This window comes from Tiliqua scincoides, chromosome 4 (genome assembly GCF_035046505.1).
Source record: "Tiliqua scincoides isolate rTilSci1 chromosome 4, rTilSci1.hap2, whole genome shotgun sequence".
Classification (NCBI taxonomy): domain Eukaryota; kingdom Metazoa; phylum Chordata; class Lepidosauria; order Squamata; family Scincidae; genus Tiliqua; species Tiliqua scincoides.
In genome coordinates, this window is record NC_089824.1 from 59,553,305 (window position 1) to 59,564,705 (window position 11,401).

Sequence of the window (11,401 nt, forward strand, 5' to 3'; positions counted from 1 at the left end):
CTCCCTGGGAGTTTGAGAACAGCTGCTATGGGGGCGGGAGGGGGGGAGATACAAAAACATGGACTTGATTGCAGTAGGAATTTGTGACAACATGTGAAGTGGTTAAATGCCTGTATCAATATTTGCTGCTGCTTCTTAGGGACACAGCAGGTCAGGAAAGATTCAACAGCATTACCTCAGCTTATTACAGAAGTGCCAAGGGAATTATATTGGTGTATGATATCACAAAGAAGGAGTCATTCGATGATTTGCCAAAATGGATGAAAATGATTGATAAGGTAAGGTTCATTTTCTCTTTAAATACACAGTACTGATCTTAATTCTTAAGCTGGGTATAATGGCTTAGATCCAGATGTGCAGAAGTTGCCTTCACCCAGTCTCCAGTGATTTCCCACTCCCACTGCAGTCTGCCTGCGGTCCATCCCACACCATTTCCAAAGATTCCTAACTTCAGATAAGAGGAGGGTTCAAGAAAGATTCCTTGTGTAAGTTTCATTCTGTTCTCACAAATCTGGATTCAAGCCACCATCAAATTGTATTGTGCTTGCACAGACCTGGAGCATTCACTGAAGTAGAGGTGTGGCCATTTCTCCATATTTGAGTATTACATAATTCTGTGGCAGCTGTTCAGGCTCTCGTTCAGTCTTGTTAACACATAGATACTGTGAACCGCCAGACTTTGCAGTTGATGCAAGATCTGGGTGCACACCTATATGTTTCTTTACTTTTTTGGTACACCCTCAACCTCCTCTTTGTTCCTTTATGCACATATGTACCAAATCATAGAACAAAATGGACAGTCTTGTCAGTGGGATTGGCACATTGAACAGGAGTTGCCACAGAACTGCTTTGCTTCCTGTAACAATCGCCAGTAATTTTCTGAGTTGGAACAAACACTTTACAATTTGGCTGAAATATTTGTTACCAAAGGATAACAAATGCTTCTCTGATAAAAGAGAAGCATTTGGGGAACTAGCTGAGGCGTCACTTCAGCAGCATAATGGGGAATATAAACAAGTTATAGTAATTTGTATATGTAGTTCAGTTGCATAAAACTGTTGTGAACATAATGACTGCGTAACTTCATTTTGACTAGTCTTTTGAAAGTCTGTTAGAATGAGATCATTTTGGGTGTTTTTTCCTAGTATGCCTCAGAAGATGCAGAGTTACTACTGGTTGGAAATAAGTTAGACTGTGAAGTAGACAGAGAGATCAGTCGGCAACAGGGAGAAAAAGTAAGTGTAAATGAAACTACACTGTTAAAATTTCGTTGAGAGGAGGTTATGACTTTAGAAAAGTAAAGAGCTAAGAAATTTAGCATTGGATATATTTTGGCCTCATTTTTAATGGTGACTAAAGTTTTTTGTGCTTCTTTTGCTATCAGCTGGTTAATTTATAAGTTTTTTTTTCCTCTAAAACCAGGTGCTTGTTCTGCCATTTATGTGCAAATTCATAAATTCTATCTTTATGGAAAGGCTGCCATTCAGCCTTTCACAGAATTGTGAAATGAGTTACAACAAAAAATCCAGCTGGAAATATGCAATTTTCTGATTTTCAAAATGCCACTATCAGATGGAGACTGAACATCACCCACTACTCTGGGCATGATTGCAGGGGTTTGAAAAAGCATTGGCATAATTGGCTTTAAGCCTGCGAGTACCGCCCCAGAGAAAGATAGCAAGTCATACGAACAGTGCTGCTTGGCTAGAAGATGAAAACCACTGCATATATGAACTGAGTCTAAGACTGAAGCTGCGTGGTGCACACAGAGCTAATAATTATCATGTTAATTTGCTTTTGGAAAGAATATTTGTGCTTTCTCTATTTTATGGTGTAATTTTTTAGAGACAGGTTTTCTGTTTCAGAGGAATCTTTTAAACAAGCTATGAACACAGAGCTGAAAGGCTTTTTGCTAAAAAAAAAAAGGGGGGGGAAGGGATAGCAGGTTACATGCTTAATTTTTTCAAGCTATATATTAAAATATTTCATGAGGTCCAAACTCAGAACAATAATGCAAAACCAGTTTATGTGGTATGTTTAATTACCAAGCACAACTTGTATTTCTGAATGACAGCTATGGAAAACCAACAGTTGCTTAATTTATCTTTATGTAGGGATAAATAAATCAGATAATATAATATTTAGGAACTGAATATCATTTTGATCAAAATACATTGAGCAGGAACAAAAATATTTTCACATTTTTCTCATCAGTTTGCACAGCAGATAACTGGGATGCGGTTTTGTGAAGCTAGTGCCAAGGACAATTTTAATGTGGATGAAATATTTCTGAAACTGGTTGATGACATCCTGAAAAAGGTAAAATGTTCCCATATTGCAAGAAAATTGAACTTTTTAAAAAGACCATTTTAAAATACGGTTGCTTACAACATTCTACTACAAGTAGATTTTCTTTTAGGGTGGCAAATTCTTTGGTTACTGGAAAGAAGTTCATGAGCCTCCTATTACTTTTTTAGTGGAACACTACATTGCTTTCTGCATTTTTGAACATAATGCTTCTTTGCATGGAAACTTGAACTTAATTCAGTTTTGTAGCTGAACAGTTTTTGGTTGCTTGCTTCAGTGGGGACAGAGGAATAGTAGGAGTTATTACAGTTTTCCTGTTGCTATGAAGCAGGAATAACACTTCACAGGGCCAGTGAACAAGAGCATAGTGGGCACAAAAAAAATTCTTAAACCCTGTTGATTTTGATAGCATGTTAATAGAACAATGCAATACACAGCATTGTTAAATGACATGTGAAACATGAAATTGCCTCTCAAGTAATTCTTTCCCTTATTAAAGTAATTAGCACTATTCTGCCAAGGTCTAAATTTGGGCAAGATTACAAAGACAGTATTATGCTTTCATTTCTAATTGAATGTTATTGCTATCACATTTCATTTGAGTAGGCACTTCAGACTTCGTATTGGTAATCACATAACAGTTTGTTTTTCCGTTTAAGATGCCTTTGGACGTCATAAGAAATGAATTGTCCAACAGTATCCTGTCCCTACAACCAGAGCCAGAAATCCCACCAGAACTGCCTCCTCCAAGACCTCATGTCCGTTGTTGTTGACTCTCTGCTTCATCCAGAATGGGAGGAGGAAAAGAAGGAAAGAGGCACCTACTACTCTGCACTACAATCATGTGGCAGTTCCTTGTTACACTTTGATTCAGAGTCAGAGCGACACACTAATTTGTAAATATGCAAACCTGGGTAGGATTCAGCTGTAACTGGTTAAGTATTACCCTTCCCACAAGTGGTTTTTCACTCCTCTTTCCCAGCACTATAAATATTGTACATTTGTCTGGGAATACAGCGCTCCCAAACCTAGGATGTAAGAAATTAAATGCATACCTTACTTATTCTGAACATAAATGTTGTAATAGTCCTTGATATAAACAAAATCTCTTCTAGTATATGGTGCTTTGCTAGCTTTTTTAGATACTTTTAAAAAATTAGACTTAAATATATCAAACTTTCTTAAGCGGCATTGGTCACATATATTCAAAAGGAAGTTTTACTGTAGCATCTTAAAAAGAGAGAATGCAGTCCACTAAGTGCTGGTGCTATGCAATTTCCATTCATTTCAACAGAGCTTCTGTGCGAGGTTCCACGCAAGCATCATTGAAATGAATGAGTTGTGTACCAGCAGAAGTTCAGTGGTTTAGTCTTGAACTCCCATCCAAGTATTATTTCAAGCACTCCTTTATTTATTATGTTTCATCATGCAAGATTTTTTTTTTGGGGGGGGGGTGTACTAATGCACTGCATTCTGTGCAATTTTTAAAAGACAAATTGTCAAGTGAAGTAATTAGGTTACTCTTTAAACATAAATTAGCTAGCAATCGGATTCTGTAAAAAGCAAAGGTATATTTGAAACTTATTAAAAGATATAAAAGGTGTTGCTGCTGTCCTAAACAAATTCTTTAAAAAAATCATTTTTAGAATAAGTAATTTTCCTGTGTTAAGGAATATATTTGTATGTGTATGTCCGAACAAACTGGGCAGAGGAGTTTGTTAAAATACACCTTTTCTAATGGTTGAGCTTATTCCCATCAAATATGCAGTGCTAAAGGGTTTTTATTTGTTTTTTGTCTGAACGAATTTGTGAACTATCTTTTTGGTATCTTTTATTAAAACTGCACTGTATAGTTTAGCTGTGGTAAACCAGTAGCTACATATTGGAATAACTTGATGTGTCCTAAATGTTGTTGTAGTATTGAAAAGCATTGTCGTTCTAAACTAATGACATGCCAATAAAATTTTGTATTTATGAATGCCAGTAGAGCTGCATCTCTTATTAGAATGCTAAGTAGCAAAGGTTGGATTTTTCCTTTTTGGTCAATTTTGGGAGGAAAACATTTTTAATTAACTTATAGTTTGGATTTGCCTAGCACGGTCCTAAGCATATTTGCTCAGAAATAAGTTCCACTGAGTTCAGTATGACTTACTCCTTAGTAAGTGTGTTTAGGTTTGAAGCCTTATTCAAACTTTTATCCAGTATTTCCATAAGACTTGCTTGCTACAGTATCTCAGAAGACTGTAGCACAGCAGTTGATGACTCATAGAGGCACTGGCTTGCAAACTCCAAATTGTCACATTTATTTTTTTTCAGTGCCTGTTTACTTGCTAAGCAATTAGTCCAACCAGCAGTGTGTTCCATGGACTTCCCTGGCATGTGTCTTCAGATTTCTGGGAGAAAATAAAAATGTTAAATAATTAAAGTAAATATAGTTAAAGTAAATATAGTTCCTACTGATCTTGGTAATGTATAAGGAATACCTCTTTTGATCATTTAGTTTCAGCTAATAACAGATGCACAATTGAAATGTATTCCTATTTCTGCTACCACAATGTGCCTATACAAGTGTCATTCTTCACACAGATATCGTGTGGCTTACTATAGTACTGACTAGATGAAGTTTGCCATTTTTGTAGCACTGGTAGGACTTGTAGTAATGCTGGGGCAATATTGAAGGAAAGGAACAGATGGACAGTCAGTTTAAACTTGACAAACATTTAGGTGACTTGCCTGTATTTTAAAAAACCTGTTTTTTGCCTTCAGTTCTTGAATAAAAATATAAGAAAACTGGCCTAGATAAATGTTTGTATCCTATCAGGAAGTGTACATGTCTATATCTCCTAAAAAGGTTTTTTTAAGATTCTAAACTAGTTAAAAAGGCTCAAGGGAGTGAATGGAGCTCAATCTATTACTTACGTCAGGTTGGATCTTGTTCACCTGTAGTCACAAAGGGCTCACTTTGTAAGCCTAAACCCACAACCCTTCATCTGAACACAATAAAACACATACAAATGCACACATTGTGCCAAGGGCTTAAAAACCTGCTATGGGTGTTCAGTGATTGTCATGAATAAGTGCATGTTAGTCCTACGTTGGCAGTGAAGCCTGAACCAAATTAAGGCAGTGGGACTGAGAAGTTGTTAGCCGTTCCTAGCTGCAGGAATGTGAGTAAATCAACAAAAGGATTGTTGTCTCTCCTTTGCTGGCCAGAAAAGACAGATAACAAGAATTACAACCCATTTGAATGTTTATCACCTTTGCAGACAGAGAGGCACCTTATCAAGCTGATGGAGTGCAACTATGGATCTCCAGTTGGGAAGGGTAAAGAACTATGAGGGGTTAGCAACCAGGCCAACTTCGAGAAGGTTCTGAACTCAAAAGTTTCTGATTGAAGAGTCTAAATAGTATGAAGTCGCCTCAGTACTATTAGCATAAGAAGTATAATAATGAGTGCCCAAGGGGTGTGTCCCGTTCCTTTTTGGACAGAGTTTTGGGTGCAACATCCTGCACATGTGTGAGCTCCATTGTCCATCATGAGCACCTGGCCTCATAGGTAGCCCTGGAGCTAAAAGATCTACAAGAGTAACTGACCCAAGTGAGAGATAGCCAGCTAGCTTTATTATTTTATTGCTGATATGTTTCCTAGATGTTTATGCCTCTAGCATTTGCTGCCTTATTATAGAGTGTGTAACCTTATGTACTTAATAAACTAAAATATCTTTTACTAAGTTTCCTTGTCTGTTGGGGACAAAGGTTTAGAATCCTGCCTAGCCGTTCAGCAAGCTACCAAGTGCTCATTGAGGTCTAGTAACTGGAGGACAAGCTTTAATTGGAGAAAGTGCTCAGCGCCTGCAAGGGATAGAATTAAGCCTAGAGGGTCTCAGTGTCCCTGGACCGAGGCACTGACACATACAGGGTGGTGGCAGTACTACTGAGCAGAGGGGCCTTGAGGGCTTTAGGGTTCGAGAACCAAGAGCTCTGAGCACCCCAAACCCCTTTAGGTTTATGACATGGTGGCCTAGCGGTGGGGTTCAACTGAACTTGGTTCCCAAAAGTGGTTACACTTAAGGCAGAGGCAAACTTCTACAAAGATTTCAGTGGTTTGTTATTTTGGCAGTAAGGGCTGTTCTGCCTCAACAGCGTTAGGCAGAACTAGCATAGAGTAGAAGACAGCAACATGATGTTTGGAGATAAGTTGCTTTTAGATTTTGAAGAGGTGGAGGGAGCTGTGGGACCGATGTCAGTCAACGTACTGAGTTCCCAAGCCCCGAGCCCAGTAGAAAAGGCTTACAGATCTTGTTTGTACCACCTATGACCATGGAGGATGAGAGGCCCCCGAGAAGACACTCAGGGGTGCGCTGAGCTCAACTCATGGAGGAAGAGAGACAGAGGTTCAAAGCATGTGAGTCATGGAGTGCAGAGAACCAGAGCAATCCACAGAGGCACAACATGCCAAGTTCAGCTGCCAGCAGGTCTGCTCTCAGATTTCAACAAGAGTTGGAGTGGACTGATGAAAGTGATGCAGAAACTGACGGAGAGCTGGGAGAGGATGCGGACCCTTTGATGTTGCCGAGGCCACGTGGAGGCTTATGGCAAGGAACTGTTGTAAAAGGACAAAGGGATGAGTGGCCTGCCATGCAAAAGCCAGCATCGCGTTCCACGGTAAGAGCACAGCCTTTTTTACAACCGACCTCTGAGCCTGCTGTTGTGGACCCTGTGTTGCCGGCTGCAGTGTAAATGGCTTCCACACCTTTTCCATCAACTCCTGCACCAATAGCCCCACAGCCAGCACAAGTAACTGGGGATGGGAATGCTGCTGGAGCTTCCCCAGGAACAGCAATGCCCTCTTCAGGAGACTGGGCTACAATTTGCCATGCAGCAGCGCCTCATAGAAATGCAGATGGAGGATCAACGAGGACAAAGAAAGCGTCTCACAGAGCATTGGGACAGACAGATGTTTCCCAGGTATTTCCGGAATGGGGATACAATGTTGTATCTTGCTATGTTTGAACAAGCATGTGAAGATGAGCAAGTTCCTAAGAAGTTATGGCTGCGGGTACTCTGTTCACAGTGTGTGGGCATGGAACTAGCGCACATACTTGCAGGACTACCTAAAGAACAAAGGCACAATTACAAACTGTTTAAGTCATTAGTCAAGGAAAATCTGACCATAAATGAGCAAATGGCAAGGCAGAAGTTCCGCCATGCAGAAATGAAACAGGATGAAACATATACTAATTTCCAGCCATGACTACAGAGAGTCTTGACAACATGGGCAGAAACTGCAGGAGCAGAAACTGTGCAGCAGTGGAAAGAATTGATGGTGCTAGAACACTTTTTCTCATATTTATCACCAGCATTGTCAGACTGGGTAACTGAAAGATCACCTGCCACCGCTCTGCAAGCTGCAAGAATCACAGATGAAATTGCATCACGAAGGCAGCATCAAGGAGCCAGCATCAGAAGCCAACCAAATGGGCAGCCTAAAGGCTTTTAGCAACAGCCAGCAAAGAAAGGAGGGGGAGGGGAGCAGCAGAGATCCTGGTCAGCCAACAAAGAAACAACCAGGCTACAAAAGCCAGCTGACTTCCACAAATTCCCAGGAAATGCTTCAGCCCCAACCACCAATAATAATAATAATAATAATAACTTTATACCCCGCCCTTCTCCCCAAAGGGACCCAGGACGGCTTACAATGGTTAAAAACAGATTAAAACATGATTTAGCAAACAGATAAAAACATAATACACAATGACAGATATGATAAAAACTGTAGTCAGATAAAAAGTCAGGTAAAAAAGAGCATATAGCAGCAGATCATAAGGAATCAGGCCAGTAAAAAATACTAAAAGATGTAGAAAAGATGTTAAAAAGGCCATGAACTCAGAAGGCTTGTTGAAACAAAAGGGTCTTCAGGCCTCACCGAAAAGTCTCAAGAGAGGGAGCCATTCTCAAGTCAAGGGGAAGGGAGTTCCATAACGTTGGTGCCACTACTGAGAAGGCCCTATTTCTTGCCGCCGCCCCACGTACCTCCTTAGGCGGCGGCACTTGTAAGAAGGCCTTCTCTGATGACCTAAGAGGACAAGCCGGATTGTACGGAAGTAGGCGATCTCTAAGATAATCTCCTTTGCTACATGTCAGGCAGGGCATGTAAGAAAATTCTGTGGGCAAAATACCAATGGAAGGGCTGTGCAAACTCCAAACCTTAAGACTGTAAGTAAACCATTGGGGCGCTGGGTCAAACTTGTTGCAGGATATTCCCCAGGGGAGGGACCTGGCGAATCTCATGAAGAAGAATGGGAGCCTAAAAATGTGCAGGAAAAGACCAGCCTTAAAGAGACTGCTCTTAGCCCCAGCAGTTCCCTGAAGGAAGAGAGGGAGGGGTCAGCCCACTCCACTGTTGGAAGAATTTCCCAAGTACTTGTAAGAGCTCTAGGAGGGGGAGGGAGGAGTGAAGCCATCTCGGAAAACAATAGAGACTCTACCTGTTGCTTCCGCAACAAATTGGTCTACAGAGCCACTGCCAGGATGCGAAGTGTTGGAGATGGACAATTTGATTTCCCAGGAGCAGAGAAAATGGGTGAATGACAAGTGAAAGCAACCCATTTCATTGTGTGGAGGAAAAATTCAAACCCTTGGGTATGCAGATTTTGGCAGTGAGGTGTCTTCAGTCTCTCAGCAGCTGTGATGAAACAATACAAAATTCCAAGCATTGCACAGGAATATATTTGACTCATTAGTTCCCCCGCTTCTCCAAGCTAATAACTTTCAAGTGTGAATATAAAGCCTTTAAAGGACCCCAGTTCTTCCTAGTGCATGCATCTAGCTCTTCTTCGGTGCTGACTGGGGCAGATTTAGCGTTCTTAGATAAGCAAGCACGAAATCATGCAGAGGGAACAGATATCCTGGCTGTACAGTCTGTGCAGACCAGAAGTCAAGTAAAATTGCAGCAACAACAAGCTAAAAAGTCTGAAGAGACTGTAACCTCCAGTTGCTAGGAAGTTTCTGCCTTACAGTGCTTACAGGATCCTGAAACTAGAACCAGGTTCATTGCAGTCATTAAATCTGACCCTGCCTTAACAGACGGGGTGGAAAAAGCCGGAAGGGGGGGAAGAACCCGGTGGTGCTCATTTCTTCTTTCAGGATGACTTGCTCTATAGAAGTTATGTGTTAGCCAGCACTGCCCCCTCGTGGCAAAAGAAAATACAACTTGTAGTTCCAACTCCATATCAAAAACTAGTGTTACAGCAAGTCCATGATTTGTTGTGTGGAGGGCATATGGGTCAAAAAAGAACTTATCACAGAGTGACTGAGTTGTTCTATTGGCCAAAATTTAAGCAATCAGTCAAAGAGTACATTAGGAGCTGTGCAACATGCCAAGTTGTTGGAAGAAATGTAGATGAACAAAGAGCCAAGCTTAGGCCTGTCCCAATGCTAAGCCAGATTCTGTTCTCTGAAATCTGTATAGATGTGTTAGGGCCTTGGAAAAAGACTCCTTCTGGAAATCAATCCTTCTTGTGTGTATTTGCAGGGCAACCAGATATGTCTGGGCTGTGCCTTTAGCCAAAGTTACAGCTGGAAAAGTTGCTCAGTATTTACTGGACTTGTTTGCTCAAGTTGGTATGCCTAACAGAATCTTGTCAAATCAAGGCTCAAATTTCACTTCCAAGTTATTAGTAATGTGAATTAGGCCAAATAGACAAACTTACTAGCACCGTTTACTATCCTCTTTCGCATGCACTTATTGAAAGAGCTAACCAGACCTTATTAGATATGTGTAGAAAATTCTGTTATGATTATGGACAGTTTTGGGACAATGCTATACCATTTTTGTGCTCTGCCTACAATGACACCCCTAGTGAAGCTTTGGGCTATTCACCTCATCAGCTTATCTATGGCAGAAACATAACTATGCCTTTGCACTTACTCAAGTCTTCTTGGGAAGGCCAATTAGATGAGTTGCCAGTACCTGTTGTTGAATATTTTAACTGTGTGACAATCTAGAGACTGTGCATGAATTTGCCAAACAAAACCTAGAAGTGACTCAAGCTGAACAAAAGAGACGTTATGATCTAAAAGCCAGACCTCGTGAGTTGGCAGAAGGCATGAAAGTGTTGGTGCTAGTACCTGAATGCCAACATAAACTCAAGTCTAAGTGGCAAAAAGGTTTTGTGATTGTAAAATGTTTGCCTAATGACAATTTCCTAGTACAGGAGGAGACCAAGCAACAGAAGCCTACTGTGTTACATGCGAACAGGCTTAAACAATTTGTGGAGCGTGATCAAACTCATTTGTTCTTTGTACAAGGTTTTTGCAGCACTGAATCAGACCAGCTAGAGGACTATTGCTTGGATCCAGAAGAGGAAAATTTAGAAACTTTAGATGATGTCCAGTTACCTGAGGACCTAGTTTACCCACAACAAGTGGAGCTTCGTGAGACTTTAGAGAATTTCCCTGAACTGTTTACAGGTAAACCAGGGCAAACCAAGGTGTTACAACATAAAATCTCCTTAGTGGAAGGGGCTACACCAAGCGCATGTCCCTGAAGACCTATTGTAGGGCGTATGGCTGACATTGTAGACAAGGAGATTGATCTACTGTTAAAATTAGACATCACTGAACCATCCCACAGTGAATGGGCTTCACCCATTGTGATGGTTGAAAAGAAACAGCCACAGGGCCAAACCATGAAACAGTTCAGAATGTGCGTAGATTTCCAAAAATTGAACTCCCAATGCCAAAATGACCGCTTTCCTCTAGCCAGATTGGACTCATTGATAGAACAAGTAGCCAAAAGTAAGTTTGTTTCCACATTAGACATGGCCAAGGGGTACTATCTAGTGAACATGCACCCTGATAGCATACCACTGACTGCTTTTGTGACCCCAAGGGGTTTTTTCCAGTTCAAACGAATGCCTTTTGGTTTATCCGGAATGCCAGCCACATTCCAAAGATTAATAAACACTTTCTTAGCTAAACACCAACCATACTGCAGTGCGTACCTTGATGATATTGCCATATTTAGTGACACCTGGGAGGAGCACCTTCAACATGTCTGTGATGTACTTCAGACTTTGAAAGATGCTGGTCT

General features: G+C 40.8%; 1 protein-coding gene across 1 annotated transcript in view; it reads left to right on the top strand.

Annotated features, from left to right (window-relative positions):
* RAB12 (RAB12, member RAS oncogene family) overlaps window positions 1-5,100 on the top strand; it is a 31,587-nt gene extending 26,487 nt beyond the window's left edge. The window contains exons 3-6 of the mRNA XM_066624038.1: window positions 140-278; window positions 1,146-1,235; window positions 2,215-2,319; window positions 2,967-5,100. Coding sequence (XP_066480135.1) covers window positions 140-278; window positions 1,146-1,235; window positions 2,215-2,319; window positions 2,967-3,080 — 448 coding nt within the window. The 3' untranslated portion in view covers window positions 3,081-5,100. The remainder of the gene's footprint in view (window positions 1-139; window positions 279-1,145; window positions 1,236-2,214; window positions 2,320-2,966) is intronic.
* The last annotated feature ends 6,301 nt before the right edge of the window (window positions 5,101-11,401 follow it).